At 38.5% G+C, this 21,092-nt stretch overlaps 1 protein-coding gene across 2 annotated transcripts in view; it reads left to right on the top strand.

Moving 5' to 3' along the window:
- The window catches only part of ARHGEF7 (Rho guanine nucleotide exchange factor 7), a 129,110-nt gene that overhangs the window by 46,870 nt on the left and 61,148 nt on the right, over positions 1-21,092 (top strand). For both annotated transcript variants that reach the window (XM_006909360.3, XM_025044971.1), the window contains exons 3-6: positions 3,507-3,591; positions 5,531-5,661; positions 12,891-13,092; positions 20,450-20,538. In XM_006909360.3, the coding sequence (XP_006909422.1) occupies positions 3,507-3,591; positions 5,531-5,661; positions 12,891-13,092; positions 20,450-20,538 (507 nt within the window). The remainder of the gene's footprint in view (positions 1-3,506; positions 3,592-5,530; positions 5,662-12,890; positions 13,093-20,449; positions 20,539-21,092) is intronic.

Below are 21,092 nucleotides of genomic sequence, written 5' to 3'. Positions count from 1 at the left end.
CAACCAGGAGGGAGTAGCCTTCAAGTTAAGGGTTATCTTGTCTCACAGAACTGTATTGCTTCTTTCTTACCACATGCCTTGTAGTGTTAGATCACCCTTACCTCTCTCCCCCATAGAGGCTTGAGAGAGTTCTTAGAAAGTATTTTTATGTCCCCTTTGAATGCTCTGGGCCTTTTATATCCTGGTTTCTGTATGGTTTGTATTTGTTGTATTTCATGTAGTACTGATTCTATTAAAAGTAAAATCTTAAAAATAAACTAATATAATTTAATATGAGTTTTTTGGGGGGAAAACTGGTAAGATATATATTTTTGAGAATATCGGATGATTCTACTGCACATTTAATTCACTTAATGTGAAAGTAAGGGCGAGTTTTTGGTAATACATTTTTCAACTGGATAGATTCTAAGATCTATAGGGTATTGAGTGTTCTCTCAACGTGTTTATGAAGGGTGGGTGTGAGGAGTGAGCATGTCTAGAGTGAAGATTCAGGATACCTTATCTCTCTGGGGAGGTGCTTCTCACATTTGGCCACTCGGAATCACCTGGAGAGTATTACATGTTGATTCTGGGTCCCTTCCGTAGAGATTCTAATTAAATTGGTCTGGGACATGGCTTGAGTATCTTGATTCTAAAGTTCTAGGAGATCCTAATGTGCAGCCGAGCGCCTTCTGAGAACCATTCTCTCAGTGCCACCCGAAGAAAAGGGACCACAGTATTTGTTGCCTTCCCTTCTTGCTCCTTACTCCAGCCAAGGGTGAGAGTGTTCTGTTGTTAGAGCACCAGTGGTTAGATGGTGAGGTGGACCAGGCTGGGAGGGCTTTTATCTCCTTAAGCACTGAGTGAGTGTCTCAGGGAACAATTTAGTGTGCTAAATGTCCTGGTCGTTCTCATACACAGACTGACTTATTTTTGCAGAGATATTTTTATCAAAATTCTAATGAGATGTCTCTCTTGTTCTCATAGTACAAAAATTCTGTGTACCCTAAGATTTTTCTGGTTTTGCTTTTTGTTGAATAGATTTCGATTTTAGGGCATAGTCTAATATATTTCTCTGGAGAAGTACTTTACTCAAAACATTTTAATTGCTTCAGAATATGTGTTATTTTTTTCCCTCTCAATGGCAAGCATTTGTCTCATTTCATTGTGTAGCTTCCTGTTAAGATATGTAGGGTATATGTGAATTCACTTAGTTCTGACGTCACATTGAATTCTATTGGTGGGCACTTTTCGCCAACCAGACGCTTCCTGGTGTTGGTGTCCAAGTAAGAGAGATATATAGTTCAGGAATAACAGGAAACTTCAGTTTTCAACATCCTGTTTTTCTGGGCTTTGTGACTCGCCGCCTTACCACAATGAAGGTTAGTGGACATTTTATATATATTTCTTTTTGTAGAATATCACAGTTTTAATTTTCCAAGCTCTAGAATTAGAACTTTAGAGCTGAAAGACAGACATGCAGATTACCTGTTCCAGCATTTTACAAGTAAGGGAACTTTCATGTTCTCTATATAAGGAAACCGAGGCCTAGTGAGGTTAATACTTTTAATTATTTAAAAAAATGCAACTAACACATTAAAAAAATGTATGTGTATATATCAGCTTAAGTAATGCTCTTATTTGATTTAGAATTTCTTCTTAAGTAATAGTTAACACAACAAATGAATTAAATTCTGTATTATAAAGTGATTCTTAAGACTGTTTTCGGGGGTACTTCTTTTTATAGGAAGGATTTGGCATCATGAATTTGTACTTCAACTATTTGAGAAATGCATCATTAACTTTATACACAATGCTTAGATGTATTCATATTGCTTAAGTCTTCTGGCTCCATTTAGTTTCCTTTTTCAGTTTTTGGAAAAGTGAGCTTCAGCTCCTCTCTGCACTCTGATTTGATTGCCTCCCTGAAGTTTTTCAGCATCTGGATTCCCCCCCTTTTTTTTGTTTACTCATATTTAATTATACCTTATAATTTTTACTCATTATTTCGGAAATTAAATGCAGAAGATCATTAACTGAAGATGATTTTTTGAAGAAGATAGCAATACTTCAGATTTGCACTAGTTCTTAGGTGCTCTTTGTGTGAATGTCACTTATAGTGACATTTAGTGCAGCTAAATGGTAGATGAGTGGATGGATTGGTGCATTTATCCATTTAGCAAACATTTGAGTTTTTACTGTGCCGACTGTTTTGCTAGATGTTTGGTGTTGTAAAATCTGCTTTTGTAGATTTTACAGTCTGAGGTGGCATATACACATTGAATATAAAATTGTCTTTGTTTTTGAATGAATGTACTGGCGGAGCCTGATTAGGGGACCTGAGTATGGTGAAGGAAGCGAGGCTAGGAGAAGTCAGATGAATTCAAGTTCAATGGGAAAGAGGGTGGCGGCAGGGAGGCAGGAAGTTGGGGGGGGGGTGATTCCTGGCAGGACCTGTGAGATGGAGGAACTGACTAAATGAGGAGAGAGGTGGCAGGCAACTGGGAGAGGAAGTCGAGGCCCTCTCCGCTGATATTCCTGGGTGACTCGTCATGTTTGTTTATTTTTGTCCCAGTGAGAGAAACTTTTGAAGTATGTTAATTTATATTTCGGTATCTAAATATTATATCTTGTTATAAAAATTTGAAAGAAGTTTTAAATATTTTTCTGGCACAGAGTTTTCTGGCACAGACTATTAAAATTTCTTTTTTGGGGGGGTTATTTGGTGATCAAAAGATATATATATATGTGTGTGTATATATATATTGTAGTCTTCAGATAGTATTTGGCAATGAGATCTGTGTTTTAACGTGTGTACACGCACATTGTAGACTTAGCTGTAAGGTATCCAAGCAAGCTGATGGCGCTTTTTTCAGCTTGTGTGTGCATATGCGCGTGTACAAGCTGGGACTAACTCCATCTTTCCCCATTTCTCTAGGTGGTGGAGATTGGAGAAAAGGCAGATTAGATAGTCCTGGTCTGGCCTCAGCACTCTGCCCTGAGAGTGGAGTGTCCCCTGCTGCCCCACTTCCCCAGACTACCTGCCTTCATTTTGGAATCTGCATCTCCTGTCTTCCCTTCCTTTTATTCTCATATCCATTCTGATGTCTGCGGATTTCTCAAAGCTGCTGTTAGCTTTGGAAGCTACCGAAACTAGGAGAGGAAATCTGTAGTATGCATGCCCTGCTGTCTCTGCTTTAATCTAAGGCGAGAAAGATTGTGAAATCACTCCAGCATTCACTGAGTGCTACCAGAATCAGCTCCCTAACCTGGGAAGGGCTCCCACATTAGGTTATAAAGGAGGATGGGGAGTTGTTCTCAGGCTGAGGATTAAGGTGGCCTAAATGGGATTCTAATTGGACCTGCTACTCTTATACCACAAGCTGAGCTCACTAGTCCTGGTTTGTGTCTCATCTTTAGGATATCATCTGTAAATCCTACACATGGCCCTCTCGTTGCTGTGAGAACTTTATCTTACATCCAACACAAGACTCTACTAATTTTGCTTATTTAATTTTTCCTTTCAGACGTTTGATGCAAACGATTTGTATCAGGGGCAGAATTTTAACAAGGTCCTCAGTTCCTTAGTGACTCTAAATAAAGTAACAGCAGGTAAGACCTTTTTCAGTTGAACTCAGGGGGGCGGGAAGACAACAGGGCAAAAACCTTTGCTTTTCTATTAGCAAGGCAAAAATGAGCATTATTGAATTAAAAAAATAAGCTTGTATTGCATTACATTTTTGTTGTCACTTTTGCTGTAATTTTTTTTTTCCTTATTGGATCAGAATTTCCCATTTTAAGTCCTCAGATGGATATCGGGTGTTTTCTTTTCTGTGGGCAGAGTGATCTCTACCTGAAAGTATAGCAGTGGAGAAACATCTTGTTCATATGGCTACACTCATGGGCTGTCTTGGAGCTAGAAGCACCTTTCTCTGGGATTTTTATTAAAAATTAATATTTTTACACTGATTAAAACTCATATTTATTAGCAGATCTAGTGAGTGTTTTTGAGGTGTGATCATGACAGTGGAGTAACCAATGGGTTGGCCTTTAAAGTAAATACTTACTTAGGACAGGTTTCCTGAGGGCTATAAGGCACTTAGGATACTCAGTTTACAGTGTTTTGAGCCCCAGTCATATCATAGGGAGGGGTGATTGAAGGCAGAGACACAGTGTGCTCCTCTGTGGGCTCCCAGACCGCAGGGAGGCAAGGAAAGGTTCTGAGCAGACTCCTCTAGGGGAGGCTATGCCAGTCCCATGAGCCCCGAGAAGTTCTGTCTGGGAGAGCCGTGTGAATCAAAAAGGATTTAGTAGCTCTTTTATTTTAAAGTCATTTTTATTTTTCTATTTACCTTTACAGATTTTAGTTTCAGATTTATAGGGGAAAGTTAGACTTTGATATGTCTCTTTCGATCAGAAACCGCTTGTTTATTTTGTCATTGTCTCTTCTCATTTTTGTTCTGGCCCTTCTGATGGGGTGTACTTACCTCATTGTGTCCGGGAGAAACTGAGTCAGAACATTTTAGGCTACAGTCCTGTCAAAAGGGTCCTCCGTGCTCAGGGACCATCCCTGGTGCCCGCTCACAGCACTCTTTTGCTGGGTGGCCATCCAGGGACTGTCTCACTACCTGTGCTTCAAGAACAGCTGGAAATCTGGGTTTTCCTATGATATCCTCAGACTGAAGTAGTTGACAAATATATAAAAATTTTATGATTGTAAGCCAATCCAAATGGTTCTGCCAGAAAAATAGATCTGGAGACCATCAGTTTAAGGATATATTTATAGAAGGCTCCCCATGTAGCTTTTAGGAAGTTGCTAGGCACATGTATCTCAGAATAGTGATTTCCTTAGGAAATTTTTCATGTCCTCAGTTTTTTAAAAAAATTACTTTTAAGAAGTGGGTTGCTAATGTTTACTTATTAGTTGGCCTAAGTGGAGTGTCTAATCATGAAGACTCTAGAGAGAGAACTAAGCCCTTTAATACTTGTTTGCTTTGATCCTTTCAACAACTTTATGAGGTGAGTAAAGCATGGGCTACCTTCATTTTGAAGAAAAAATCCTCAGAAGGGTCTCTGGCTGAAAAATACAAGGGGATTTTCTGTTGCTTTTAAATAAGGGTCTTTTGTTGCCAAATAATTCTTGCTGCTTATTGTGTGAAGTGTGATCCTGAAGAAGTGGGTGTGCAGTGGTGATGTCTTGGGAATGAGACCTGGGTGGTACTCAAAGTATTTGAATTTGAGAGGCTTATTTTTTCCAGACGAAGGGAAACTATTAAAAACAACAGAACATTTCACAAATTTGAAAATTAACCTAGAGAAGAACTGATAAATAGTTGTCTTCAGTTAATTTCTGGAAAGGTGATTGGGGAATGAGTACAAGTCATTTCTGTAGCAGATAGAATCTGTACTTTGTTTACTGCATAAATGGCTTGCTTTGTTGGCGGTCTGCGGTGTGTCCCTTGGTGGCTGCCCCATTTTAGAGTCTGGTGTGCAGTGAGGGTACGTGGTATCAGGCATCTCAGCTCCTTTTCTCTGTTCACGACCTTTTCAGACATTGGACTGGGAAGTGACTCTGTGTGTGCCCGGCCCTCATCTCATCGGATAAAGTCTTTTGACTCCCTGGGATCCCAGCCTTCACACAGTCGGACTTCAAAATTGTTCCAGGGCCAGTATCGAAGTTTGGTAAGTTTGAGAGAGTTGGTTATTGAAATTGGAATGTGTTGGGGAAATGAATGCGTGTAGGTGTATCAGGAACAACGCACGTGCCTCTGTTAAGAGTTGCAGTGCGAGGGGCGGTTTGACTTTGCTCAGGTTTGGCGTTTGCTCATCACCAAATTAATCGGATGCTATGCTTAATGACTGCTTTTGAGAAACTTGTGTATTTTGAGGGTTACATTTTAAGATTCACCTGTATCTACAGAGATGTGTGCTTTAAATAGTTCCCTGATCACTTGCATAGTATTTTCTCATCTGCTATGTACAGATGTACAGAACTGTGGGAATAAGAAATAAATACATGTAAAAATACTTAGCTGTATAAAGAAGAAATAGCTAAAAGCTAAAAAATCTAAAGGTGGGTTTTCTCTTTATGGAAGCATAACTTAGAGTGCTTTACCGAGTCAGGATGTAGTATATGAAGGGACTCCCTTGAGTAATGAGGTGGGTAAGAAACTTAGATTAACAGTCATCCTGGAAAATGAAGAAAAACCCATTTATAAATTGTCAGGATACAGGCTCTGAACAAAGAAGAACATAGGATTAACAGTGAAACTGGAACTGAAAATTGAGTGTAATACTGAATGGAGAAAGTGTGGAAAGGGGCCATCAAGTCAGCTGACAAGGATGAGGCAGCTCTGATTGTCATTGTGAAAACATGCTGAGCCCTCTTTTGAGCTAATGGGTGATTGGCACTTAGTTTGATCAGCAAGTGATGTGACTTTGTTTTCATGTAACATTTTAGTAAATTATTTTGTTAGAATCATGATCTTGTCACACAAATTTGAAGAGAAGTCAATTCTTTTAGTTTTCAGAGAACCACAGCTTTCTGCTTTAACACAGGAATATTGTTAAGTAAGCTAATGGTAATCCTAAAGAAATAAAAATTAATTTGGTTAGGGGTGTATTTTGTAGAGTGAAATAAATTTGAGTTTAGTTCACGAAGCAGTATTAAAAACAAAGTTACAGAGGAATATAGTTTTTATGTGTTCTGAAATTTTTGAACTCAAGCTGATTGTGTTTATCTTTGACTGTTTTTCCTCTTAGAGGAGTCCTCTTATCCTGTTTCGGATTTTGTATACAATATAACATGCATTGAGTCGTTTTGCTATGTGCCAGACATTATTCTAGGTGCTTTACCTGGACTAAAATAACCCTCATAGTGAGTATGTGAGGTGTAGGGTTTAATGGTAGAGGAATTTTGCAGAGTATTGGGAATGTTATGATTCCAAATTAAAAAAAAATACACGAACCACTTGAAAAATATTTTAAATTAGCTTTGTTAAATACATGAGCAAAATGTAAGAGAAATCAGTGAACTTTGGGTAAAGAAATACTTGCTGTCTCATCTATTCACTTGCGGTGTTTTCATCTTTATTTTTGTTTATTTTTGACTAAATGAGGACTGGATTGCAAATGTAGAATTTGAAGTAAAGGTAAATGTCATGTGGGTAACGAATGTTACCGAGATCACAATAAGTGTAGGATTAATTTTTCATTAGAGAAATTTTTTTAAGTTACACTAGAAATGAAAAGACCTCAGCTGCATCACCTGTCTTTGTGTCTATGATTGGTAAACACAGCTCCTAGTGAAATGAACATGGCGAGACTTCTCTTACCATGCTGGGTAAGAATAAGTATTTGCCCTTATTTTTCTGTGTGTATTGTTAATAGTACTTTGAAGTGATTTTCTTGGATTAAAAATAATTTATAATGAAACAAGTGGCAAAATGTTTATTTAAAGCTGGGTGATGGGCACATGGAGGTATACCTATCATTCTCTACTTTCATGTTAAGAAGTTTTCCATAATAAAAACAATTAAGCTAAAAAAGCAACTTATAGTTTCTTGAACATTAATTTTGTGATCTCATTAAATTTCAGAGCCTAATTTTGAAATTGTGTAAGGCACTACCATCCCCAAAGTAAGGATCAGTATTTTCAGGGTGCAATTGTAATTGCTTGCATCTCTGTTTAAGAATGTCTTCCCTAACTACTACCTTGGTGCTGGTTGTCTGCATAATCTTGTGTCTGTGTCTGTGAACTCATCATCTATCTGTTCTGGGACAGATTTTTCTGCCTATAGTAGAGGCAGATTTGAATAATTCTGGTGTTTTGTTTGCACTGAAGTAGAACTTTTAACTTTTTTACCATGGCGCTTCTCAGTTGCTTTCTATTTCTTTCTTGGGTGATTTCTTAACTTCTTTTTAATATCCTGTTCTAAATCGAGCTCTTTATCTGACCCTGTGCTCTGAATGTACCTCTCACTCCCAGAAAGTGACTCCATAATTGAATGAGAGGGGGAGACTCAAGCTCTTGACTTGGGTCATAGTTTTTCTCATATTTAAGGTTGACTTCCTCCTCTTTTATTGTTAAATGACTTTTATTGAATACATTTGGGATTTCTCATGTCCCTGCTGTACCCCAGGTCTTCATTTGTTGACTCCTAATATGTATGACCTGGGGCTTCTGAGGTTTTCCTCAAAGTTTGGGAGAATATTTGAGAGGTTGTTGCTGTCATCATCTTTAACTTATAGGAGAAGAGACCTGAGCCCTTAAAGCATTTCCTCTCCTGCGGTCCCTACTGCCTCCTTCGGGCCAGCACTGGTTATTGAGTTCACAAAATTTATTTCCAAGCCATGCAAGGTATATTAAAATGTATCATGTTTTTAAAAAATCTTTTCAGTTCCTCTGTACCATTAACAAAGTATACCATATTTAATCAATTCTAAGAAACTACTTAAGCGTTTCTTCTGTAAATGAGATTATAGTACCTTTAAGGAATGGAGGAGAGAATGGAGTTTGTGTTAAGGCAGCACACCAGGATATCTTGGTTCTGGATTATTGGGATAATTTCAGAACTCTAGGTAAAATAAAGTACTTGATTAAGTTATAGATGCATAATTTTGATGGGTGGTGCATTGACTATAAGAATCAGAAAGAGGCCATTAAGAACAAACGTGATGGGTATAGATTACTGTTTCCAGAGGAAGTACTGTATGTACATGTACCCTATCTTGGAGTGGGGATACTTTTTCTCTCTTCAATTTTCTCCCATCATTAAATTTTACTGCCATGTAACACACATGTAGAAAAGTGTATGTATCTTAAGCAAACAGCTTGATGAATTTTCACAAGTCGAAAATTCCTGTGTAAGCACCCAGATCAAGAGACAGAGTATAGGCAGCCATTTAAAATGTCCGATTCCACAGATTTCCATGATATTGCTCTAAAGAGTGCTGTTTAGACTGGCGCTGCCTGCCTTTGTTGTGTCTGTCTTTCCCAAGTGCATCTGCTGCCCTGGTTTCTAATAGTAAAGATGAGTTTTACCTGTTTTGTGTTTTAAATAAATGGATTCCACAGCATATACTCATTTTATGACTGGCTTTTTTTGCTCAGCCTGTTATATTTTAGACTGTTGTCGAGTATCAGTCGAGCCCAGACAGATGACAAGGTATAATTTCAGGAGAGCTTTTTAAATACATCCTTCCCGGCTTCCTGTGACACGAACGACAGTGACTAGAGTGCTCCTTACGTAGCCATTGTGATGTTAGACTGAAACTGGTATTGCCCAGTCATTGGGGTACAACTCTTTGTAGTACACCCTTTTTTCAGCCTGTCTTTGGCATCTTGACCTCTAAACAGCACTCTTTAGAGCAATATCATGGAAATCTGTGGAATTGGACATTTTAAATGGCTGCCTATACTCTGTGCCCTTTTCTTTTTTTTTTACCTGTCCTCAGACATCTCCTTGTCCTTTGTGGAGTTCTTGTTTCTGAAGGAGCGAAGGTGTCAGTGGTATTTGCCTAACCTGTGCCTTGAATGTAGAGAATTCATGAGTGTAGGGAGAATGTAGTTTACCTCATTTATAAGGTCCTGACAAGATACCACCAGACCTCAACTTATATTCAGACTTGTGTGCAGAGAGGGCCTCAGTGCTGGTTGCTGAGCTGAGGTGGACGGGCTGGCAGTAGGATCACCCCAGAGGCAGTTTGACCTCCTTAGGGGCCTGTTCTGCGAGTTTGTTATGTGTCATTCTGTTGTGGGAATTTGTCAGCAGGATTGGCTGTGTGCATGTTTTACACAAAGCCAGGATAAGTCACAGAGGAGAATGTAATGAAGATCATAGTAGACAGCTGATGAGTGAGGACAGTGGTTTGCAGACAGAGAGAACTTGATACAGCATAGTAAGCTGGATAATAGTTCACTGAACCCAGAGCAAGGACAACATGTGTCATTTTTCCAAATGTGAGCTTCACTTGGATTGGCAAGCTTTATTCTACCCCTCACCATTCAAGTATGCCAGTAAGCATCGTATGTGAGGTGACAGTGATCAGCGCGAGCTTTCATTGCCAAATGTCAAAGAGCTATTTCTTTATTGACTATTCTAAGTATTAAATATTAAGTATGCGTTGTTTAATTTATTAGAGAAATATTTATTGTATTAATTTGAATTATTAAGTATAATATGTGATAGTCAATGTATAAACATTGTATAAACAATGTATAGGTAAATAAGCATTAAATGTTTTAGGAATTATATCAGCTCTTCTTGAAGATTTGCCTTACCACTGTATTTGTGTTTTATCTTTTTTAGTAATACATGCACCTAGTTTAAAGAGTCAGGCAATTCTCTAAGACTTGCTATTAGGGAAGAATCTGTACAGATAACCATTTTCCATTTTTTTCTGGATTCTTTAGGTATTTGTGTGTCTCTAAATAAAATGCTTATACTAAGCTTGATTTTTTTTTTTTTTTTTTTAAACTTGAAATGTTATCAATGTGGACATCACACAGTGGAAGAGGGGAGTTAGTGCTCTTCCACTGCCCCTAGGTCCCTTACCTGCACAAATGCTTTTTGTCTCTTCCTCCTCCTGAGCTCCATGGTGGATTCCATATGGTCTGTGTGTAGTGTTACGACCCATAATGGAGACATGGTGTGCTGTGATGGTCCTTCGTTTCCTAACATTTTGTTTTCTGGAATTAATAATTGTTGCTTGTTTATTTTTTTGCGTATCTTTTGCAGATTGCAGTCCTAGTCTTTTGCTCCTTTCTAAGACTTTCTTCTTGTTTATTCAGATTGTTAGGATTTTTCACTTTCCTCTTTCTAAGGAACTCGAAGTCTTCTTTCTGTCCCACTTCTATCACTTGGTTGTCAGCAAGGCTGTTGCTGGCTTCTGTCTGAAGTTTTCTTCTTTATCATCCTGCAGATGCCCTGTGACCTGAGTAATCTCCTGTACCTCTTTCTCTCCATCATTCTTTTTTTTCTTGGTAATCCTTCTGTTTTGAAGGAGCTCAACTTTCACTAACTTCTTGAGAATGGGTGCATGGGATGTAAAGTTTTTGAGATCTTGAATATTCTTTTATCCTAATAAGATTTTTTTCTTTTTTGTCTTGAGTTTTCTGAAGTTTAATTATGTGACTTGGTCTGGATTTTTTTAGGCTTATCCTGTTTGGAGTTCACACAACTTCATGAATCTGTATGTTTGTGCCTTTTGCCTGTTTAGGACATTGTCAGTCATATTTCTATACCACTTTTTAGTGCTGCCCTCTTTCTCCTTTAGGACTCTGACGATACTTTGTTATTCCCCACAAGTCCCTGGGGCTCTCATCATTTTTTTCACTCATCAGTTTGAGTAAATTTTATAAGTTCTCGTTTTCTGAGATTTTCTATTTTATCTATTTTAAGAGAATTTGAAATTGCTTTTTGAAGTCTTTTGATGATGAAAACCTTTTCTGAGGATCCCGGCATCTGCTTCATCTTGCTGTTGGTATCGGTGTGTTTTCTCATTCAAACTGTGAGGTTCTTGGAATGAAGAGTATTTTTGATTGCATCCTGGACACTTAGGAAAGTATGTTAAGAGGTGCTGGATCCTACTTAAATTTTGTATCTTAGTAGGCCTGGTTGGGTTTAGTGTGACGGTCCTGGCCTAGTTGGTAGGCTGTGGTTCTAGTGACAGCTTAGTTTCCAGAGTCCTTGCATTGGTGTCTGGTCAGGCTCATTTACCTGGTGTTGCTGGGGTTCTGCTGGACTGGGATGGATTGGGGGAATTGTGGAAGGGAGATTCTGGGCCTGGACCCTCCCCTGAGGCTAGGTAGAGGGTAGGGGTATGTCTTGTGGGTGGAGGCTGGGACTCCCTGTTTGATCTTTGCTGATGTCACCTGTGCAGGTGGAGTGGTGGTGATCAGTGGGACATGGAATGTCCTACCCAGTAGGAATTTCCTACTCAGACACCCAGGTGCAGGCTGAACGCGCTTACCAGTAATCAGTTCCTGCTGTCTCTTTCCTGTTTCTTTGGCTAGGAGAGCATGTTTTTCTTGGGGATGTCTTTTTTGTTTATTCTTATTGGCATTTCTGGGTTGCAAGCCTCTCCAGCACCCAGTCTGCCTTTCTCGTCTGACATTTCAGAGATCTGCAAGTATGCTTGATCTCTGAGAAAAATGCAAGCTAAAATGTGGTACCATTTCTTCCCATCAGTGTGGCAGAAATAAAATGGCAATATCCAATGTTAGTAAATATTTGAAGAAATAACTCTTAGGTATTATGCTGTCGGTTGGAATGTAGCTTGGTATAAGTTTGTAGAACTTTCTTGAAGGGCAATTTAGAAGTAGATATTAAAATTTAAAATTTGTTATCTGTGTTCTCTGACATGAATTTAACATATAGGCGTATTTGCAAGTGTGTTCAAAGATAGATGTGCAAATAGTTTTAATGAAGCCTTGTTTTGCAGTGGAAAAATACTAGAAATAGCCTTAAATTCAGTAATGGAGAGTTGGTTAAGAAATTAAAGGCATAGCTGTACAGTATAATATTGTACAGCTAGTTAAGACTAAAGTAATTATAAGAACTGCTGGAAAAATGACCACTGTATATTATTATTATTTTTTTTTGTAAATTAGAGATGTACAATATAATTCCATATAAATATATGTGAAAATGTGTGTATGTTTATGTAGGCATAATAATGGGGGACTAAGACCTTTCAGTCTATTAAGACGATTTCCTCTGGAACTGGAGCAGTGTGATGGTGTGTTGGTCAGGGTGCACTGCGGGAGATAGGACACTTAAATATCTCAAATTTAAACATTCCTCTGCTGTTTGGGGCAATTATGCTACATTTATCATAGTAAAATGTAATCTTATTTTATAATGACAGCTATGCTTCATGAACATTTTTTTCCTCTCTCTCCCTTTTAGGACATGACCGATAATAGCAACAGTCAACTGGTAGTAAGAGCAAAGTTTAACTTCCAGCAGACAAATGAAGATGAGCTTTCCTTTACGAAAGGAGACGTCATACATGTCACTCGAGTGGAGGAAGGGGGCTGGTGGGAGGGCACACACAACGGCAGGACTGGCTGGTTCCCCAGCAACTACGTGCGAGAGATCAAGCCTAGTGGTAAGTGGCAAGTTTGTGGAATAGACTGAGGCTTTTCCTTTAGGCGAGAAGGAATAATAAGTGAATATGCTCAATGTATACTAAGTGCTTTTATCCAGTTGAACTTATGTAAATGACCATGGGTTGAGTATTCAGATTCTTCCCCATTCATTTTTTTGTTCAAGGTGATTTTTACTTTATCCTCACATTAAGTTGCTTCTGACCAATTGGCTATAAATTAGAGTTCCCGTGACCTTGCCTTGGGTTTGTTAATTTGCTAGAATGACTCACAGAACTCAGGGAAACACTAGTTATATCTACCAGTTTATTATATAATAAAGGATACAGATGAACAGCCAGATGAAGACGCATATAAGGTGAAGTCTAGAAGACTTCTGAAGGCAGGAGCTTCTGTCTCCCTAGAGTTGAGGGTGTACCACCCTCCTGGCATGTAGATGTATTCACCAACCTGGAAACTTTCTGACCCTGTACTATTGGACTTTTTATGGCTGTTTCATCACATAGGCATGATCAATCATTAACTCAATGTCCAGCCCCCTCTCCCCTTCCTGAGAATAGGGGGTGAAAATATTCCTGAGAATAACTTGGAAATGCCAAGCTTCTAATCATGGCTGGGTCTTTCTGGTGACCAGTCCACCAATCAGGAGCCTACTCAGAGTCACTTCAGCAGAACAAAAGATGCTCCTTGTGCTCTTATCACTTTGGAAATTTTAAGAGTTTTAGCTCTGTCCCACAAACCGGAGGCAGTAACTAATATACATATTTTCTATTTCACAGCCATATTTTGTTTATCCATTCATCTGTTGCTAGATGTTTGGATCATTTCTACCTTTTAGCTATTTTGAATAATGTTACTGTGAACATGGTATGCAGGTATCTGACTCCTTTCAGTTTTTTGGGGTATATATCTAGGAATAGAATTGCTGGCTCATCTTGTAATTGTGTTAAATTTTGAGGAACCACTAAGCTATTTCCACAGCAGCCATACCATTTTGTATTTCTATCATCAAAAGGGTTATTTCTCCACGTCCTTGCCAACACTTTTTTTTTTGATAATAGCCATCTTAATGGGTGTGTGGTATCTCATTTTTGCTATTTTCTGTGGTTGATAATAAAAACTGTTTTTTCATTATTATAAAATTAACAATAGTCAATATTTTTTGGCTGCTTATTATGCTGTGATTATTGTATAAAGTGCCTTTTATCTGTGACCTCATTCAGTCCGCACCACAGCCCCAGAAGACAAGTATTGCCAGGATATTCAGCATGGGGTACAAATAATATTCCTTTAATCTATCTAAGTGTAGAACCAGCTGAGAGCGCGGCACTGGTATCAGGTTGATTGAGATGGAAATGTCATCTTGACTTTAGAGACATGACTGTTGGGAGGTGTGGCTTAGTCTCTGACTCTGACTGACCAGTCTCACTGGTCAGTCTCTGGGACAGCTGGCCCTCGAGCCTGAGGGCTGGGGCAGACTGAGTCCAGGCTCTGATAGCAGCTCTGGGACTAGTTCTGAATTCTGTTGATTCTTCTGGGGGCAGAAGAGCAGCCCTTTCTAGGAGGACTCTGGAGGCGAGAGGAGGGAGAGGGAGGGAGGGTAAGTTGGTCTTTTCCCTTTTCCAGTGAGGGCGAGGTGATCACAGAGCTGGTAATGGGGCAGACCATCAGAAGATCACAGTGCTGGTGTTGTGTCCAGAATAACCAGACCCAACTTGAGTGCTCTTAACCAGGAGACAGTTTATTAGCCGGCGGCTGTCCTTGCAAAGGAGCAGCCTCGAAATGCCAAGATACAAGGTTTTTAAGCCCCAAATCCCATTCCTCATTCTGTCTTAAAGGTCTCTCTTTCTCCTATTCACTACCTGTCAACCCACTGGTCAGGTGTGCAAGCGGGAAGTACAGAAGCAGAAAGCTTGTGTTAGAATGTTATGTTCCTATGGGTGATTGCCTATGTTCCCATGGGCAATAGCCAGTGTTCCCATGGGCGATGGCCAAACAGTAATTTTCAGCTTATATACAATTGATTATTTTTCATGCCACGCAAGCAAGCAGGGTTACACAGGCTAAAATTGGCAGTTAGCATATGAGCTCATTGTTACAAGTTTCATGATTAACAGAATGTGGTTAGGGGTTCCAGAAACTAGGCCTAAGTTATAGACTTCCTTTGTCCAGTTTCAGGTTTTAATTATTCTTTAACCCTTTCACATTTCAGCAGGCTATTACACTGGTAATGGGCACACCATCAGGAGTGGAGCCTGCTGATAGGGCAGATGTCTTTTGAATCTGGGATTTCTTGAATTTTGCTGTGAACGACTCATTTGGATGAGAGTTCTGGTCTGATTTTTGAGTTGCCATAGTAACAGTGCAGATGAATGAATTTTTACTTTTCAGGTATTTCTCCTCATGGAATTTTCAAAGTTAACCTTTGCAAATTACACAGAAAAGATAGTTTGTGGGTCTCACAGATTCTCTTCAGGTGACTTCTAGGAGTTATTTTCAAAAGGATTTGAATGTCATCATTGTCTTCTGTTGGTAGTACAGTTCACCCTTGAACACCAGGATTAGGGGTGCTGACTCCTGTGCTGTCAAAAATCTATAATTTTTAACTCCCCCCTACTAATAGCCCACTGTTGACTGGAAGCGTTACAGAAAGTCTATTAACACGTTTCGTACGTTATATGTATTATATACTGTATTGTTAACAATAAAGTAAGCTAGAGGAAAAAAATTTAAGGAAGTTGCAAGGAAGAGAAAATATATTTATAGTAATTGAAAAAAAAATCCATATATAAGTGGTTCAGTGCAGTTCAAACCTGTATTGTTCAAGGGTCAGCTGTAGTTGGTTTCATAGCGCACTGTTACCCTTTTAAAGTCCAGCAATGCAATATAGACATTTTGCTTTCAAGTTCCATATTTGGACTGTGGGCCCAAGAACCGGTGGGTATAGATGCAGCTCTAAGACGAACTAGCTATTCCTTGTTTATAAGAATTTACTTAGGAGCGACTGCATCACTTGTTTTATCTGAAATTCCCATTTTTGTGTCTTGTGTGTGTGGGGAGAGGGGAGGAGGGAGATTGAGGGAGACCCTTTTAAACAAGTGCATGTAATTGCATTGTTGTCAAAGAGCCCTTTGTGGGGGTTCACCTGGACACTAGTTTTCTTACCCAGGTAACTGCAGAATTTCCTTTTTCTGTTTTTTAAAGTATAAGGAATAACATTTGTTCCTGTTGGTGATCTATTATGTCCATTATTCTTTATCTGACAGTCGAACCAAAGGAATAATCTCTTTTGGAAATCACACATCCCTAGTGTTCTCAGATTACCTGGATATATTCTAAGGAAAGTAATAGTCTGATTTTAAATGTCGGCATTTGAGACAGAAAGACGCGAAACCACATTTTTATCATATTACTTTATAACAGCTGGGAATAAAACTCTAGGATCACAGTAACATTTCAGTATTGCATTTTTTCAGTAATTTATGTGGCTTTGTGATTTTGGATTAGATTTTCTTTTTTGAAGAGTGTGTTTAATGTAAGCATTGTAATTTACAGTGTAATTAATGCTTCATTTTCTGTAAACAAAATGTGCCAAGCCCCAAACATACAGACTCCTCTAACTGGTGTTAGGATCATTTTCTTGTGAAACAAAAACACAGATTTCCTTTAAATTATGAGTTTCTCTTCTGTGTTAAATTTTGATTTGATTTACAAATATTTTTATTAAATAAAACTGAGGTCTGCCTTTAAGGTGATCCATTTGGGCTGCGTACATCCAGGTAAGTTCTCAAGCAAATCCAATTTCTCTCTTCCACTGCTTGGGGAATTATAAGTGGCTGTGATTGTCTGCCCTCTTATGGTGAGAGAGGGCAGTGTTCTGGTCCAGCATGTAATCGTGCCTTTGACCTGCATGTAGTTTCTTCTTTGAAATTGTTCCTCTTTAAAGATGCATATCTTCCACGAGTTTGCATAAGGATATTCCTAATGCTTACTGCAAATGCACTGTATTTTCTTCTAGAATCTTTACTGTTTTATGGAAGTTATATCATCATTACTTAGCATTTATTTTCTGTGTATTTTTTGGATATATAAAACCCATGGATTTCGATTGTGTTTTATACACACTTATATGTTTTACACACACAATAGAGAGTTTCTTAAATTCAAAGGAGGTAGAAGGAAAGAGAAGCAGCAAGGCTGGCAGTGGTAGTGAGTGACGCTGGTTGGAGCTGTCATTAAGTAAACATGGAGGTAGGTGCTCAGTCCTCAGTGCATGAGGTGCATGAGGTTGGAAAGTGAATACCACTGATGGCCAAGCTGGCTTGGTGAACAAATTGTGTTCCATATCCCCACGAGTACAGTTTCATGTGTGCATACACATTTACCAGGTTTCTTTCCAATGATTTTTTTATGGCGCATCGAGTTTAATTTCTCTCATTTTGGGGCAGCTCATCTGTGTACAGTAAAGGCATTTCTTTTAAATCTCGAGGTGATGAGTAATAACTATCCTTGCCAGTGATGAGAGAACTTAAATGTGACTGTTATTGGCTAATCCACAGATACTTTAATGAGAAGTCACACTGCCACTTCCTGAGTTTGTCACTTTGAATATTTTCTGTTTATTTTTGACATCAGGAAGTGACATATAATGCAAACTGTTGGACACAGTCATTAACTTAGCTGTGAAAGAACAGCGTTTGATATAATTTGCAGGGAAAGGGACAAAGGTAACATGGAACCTTGTTTTTCTTTGTATCGCTTGAAATAGTGTTTTCTCTAGCCCTCACTTTTCTTTGGTGTGGAATAGATTTGGATGTATGTGTGCACACGTGCACTTATGTATGTGTATGTGCGCATATGATATTAAGTTTCTGAAAACACCCAAGATGTGGCTGCATTAGAGGATGGGCCTCTCCATACTATCTCTTCCAGATGCAGAATTTTTAATAGGTGGGAAGAGCATAAAGTGTAAGGTTTACATCTCTGAGGCATGTGTGAGGGAACCTAGCATAATGTACAAAAGGTAGAAGTGAATATTCTTCCACATTACCAATAAACGAGCACTCACCAAACACCAATGTTACTGGGTGCTGTGGGGGATGTTCTGTGAGTGTGGCCATATCCCAGTGATGGTGATTAAACATCCTCAATTTCAAGGACACATTCCATAGGTCAACTGATTTGTAATAATTTGGGATCAGGCTCGATAGTCTTTCAGAATTAGATATAACTTTTTAAAGTTTTATTTTTATTTTAAAAACATTGTTAAAGTAACAAAAGCGTGTGAAAACCAGGTAAGTAGGATGAAAGAGCTTTGTTAAAAGCAGAAGTCTCTTGCTCCCTCCCCTTCCTTCGTGTCATTACCCGCCGGGGAGAGCCTCTCCTGAGCAGCCTTCCTCCTGTATGCTGTGACTTCTCTGTGTTAACTTTATCTCTTGCCTCCTTGTCTTCCCCTTCTGTCCTTGCAAGCTTTTTTTCTACATATTATTTTGTTCTCCTGTTCCCATTATTAGTGATGCTGAGTAATACACTTCAGTCTTAATAATGTTTCTCATGGACCTTTGGTAGTTACCTCTTGATGCTCCATTTTGTAATACAAGGTCTTACCTTGACGTTTTTCTACCCTTCAATTCTGCCTTTGTTCAGCTACATTGTCCATATCACATTGTCAAGGTTGTCATGATTGCATTTGGTTTTAAAGCCACAGCCAACATTCAGTAAATATTTACTTGAGTAACCACTGTTGTAGGAACTGGGAAAATAACAATGAATAAGACAACAAAGTGTCTGATGTTTACCTGAAGTTCCCTGAATAGAAAATTAGACTAGATGATTGAGAGAGTGATTGTTCTCTCTGCTGGCATTGATAACAAAAAGAGGAGGGGATTTTTACAGAATTAAAAAGACCGAAGCATAACAACCACATGCATGTATTTGGTTCCCGATTCACAGACACCAAAGACAAAAAGTTGTTACTATAACAGACAGGGAAATTTGAATATTGACTAGGCATTAGATAATACGAAGGAATTATTAATTTTGTCAGGTGTGGTAATGGCCTGATGCTAGGTCCCTATGAGTAAGATGGACATTAAAGTATCGATGAGTAAAATGGCATAGTTTCTGGAATTTACTGTATAATGCTTCCGTAAAAGAAAAAGGAGGGATATTAAGATCAAGTGAATGTCGATAACTGTTGAAGCTAAGTAAGAGTATATATTTGTGATTATTCTCTCTACTTTTATGTATGTTTGTAAATTTCTATAACAAAGTTATGGAAAAAAACCAACACAATTACAACACTTTCAGACAAGGTTCAAGATTGTTTACTACTAGCAAATTATCATTAAAGAGACTAGGAAGACATATAACAAGATGACCGAAACCTAATAGGCAGGGGTATAAGATAGAGGAGACTATGACAGCAAAGAAACTGGTGAAATTAACCCATGTAGAATGAATGTATGACATGAACACTAGGGTGGATTTATAAATGAGATGACAACAATAATATGGAAGATAAGAAGAGGAAGTTAGAATTAGGAATTATTCTCAGGACTGAGTCCTCTGAAGGAGGCAGGCCGTAGGGATTAACTCTAGGCTTTGTGGGGTCAGTCATACACATGGATGAAAAGGTAACCATAGAACAGGAAGCAGTGGATATGTAACTTTCAGACAAGTTAGAAGAGGAAAATAAGGAATAATAAAAACTTACTTCAAAAAGAGGCAGAAAAAAAGTGTGTGATTGTTGAATCTTAATTTATTGCAGGAAAGGGAAGAACTGTTGCTTCAATTGGTCCCTGGAAATGTAGCACCAAATTATGTTGTTTCTGTACCCCTCAGTGCACTTTGTAGCCATCAGACATACCACCTCGCAGAACCAATGATAGAAAGATGCACACTCCACAAAACCCATGCACAGAAAGAACTAGCAATAGACAGACATATCCCTCCCCATAGAACCAATGATAGAAATGTTTTTCCTTTACTATACTCCTAAGCTACATGTGTAGCTTACAATTTAGTGTTCTTTGTTGACAACAGTGAAGCATGATCTGTCACATTTTTAGCCTGAACTAGGGGAACAAGCTGAGTGTTGCACAGTTGTGAAGGACGCCAGCTCTGACCCCAGGGAGCTGAGCATGAGAAGGAGATACAGGCACTGTGATGCCTCCCTTGCCATGTGCGGACCTTCTGTTCACCTTCCCCTTTTTAGTTTGTATTTTCAGTAGAAGTTGCTGGGTCAGCAGTTTTGGGCTCTGTGGTGGGGTGGGGGGCGGGGAGGGAAGGGGGGTGGGGCTGCTGCATTTGTTTGTCTCTAGTGTTGATCAGTAAAACTACATTACATTTTTATTTCAGAAAAGCCCGTATCTCCCAAATCTGGAACATTGAAGAGCCCTCCCAAAGGATTAGATACGACTGCCATTAACAAAAGCTATTATAATGTGGTAAGTAATTGCAAAACATTTTATGAGACTAACTTCTTTTTTTGAATATCTCTAAAACTCAGCAATGTGGAATATAGGTAAAGTACTTTGAGTATGAAGAAGGATAGAAAACTTAAAATCATGCATTATCTACCACACAGATATAACCACCGTTAATTTGGCAGATTTATAATATCTATAATCTTATATTTTTGTTTTAATAATATATGTATATGTGGAATTGTACCTTGTTCTCATCACGTAACTTGGTAATATGATTATATCTCCATATCATTACAAGTCTTCAAAAACAAGATTTTAAAAAGGTACATGATGTGTTTTAAAGATTTTATGCACATTGAATGCCATTATACTCATATTTGGAGTAGATTATAAATGCTTTAGATCAATATAGTTTCTCGTTTATTTTGTATCTTAACATAGTCTTTCCTGGGATGGATGTGTGTACATATATATGTATATAAATATATTAAATACCATGAAATTAGAGGAGAGTGTCTAGGCATTGTACATAGTAAAGATAAGTATTACACAAAAATAAAAAACACACAGTA

This window comes from Pteropus alecto, unplaced genomic scaffold, assembly GCF_000325575.1.
Source record: "Pteropus alecto unplaced genomic scaffold, ASM32557v1 scaffold13, whole genome shotgun sequence".
NCBI classification, from domain to species: Eukaryota; Metazoa; Chordata; class Mammalia; order Chiroptera; family Pteropodidae; genus Pteropus; species Pteropus alecto.
The sequence above is the reverse complement of the archived record's forward strand: the minus strand, read 5'-3'. Positions and strand labels throughout refer to the sequence as shown.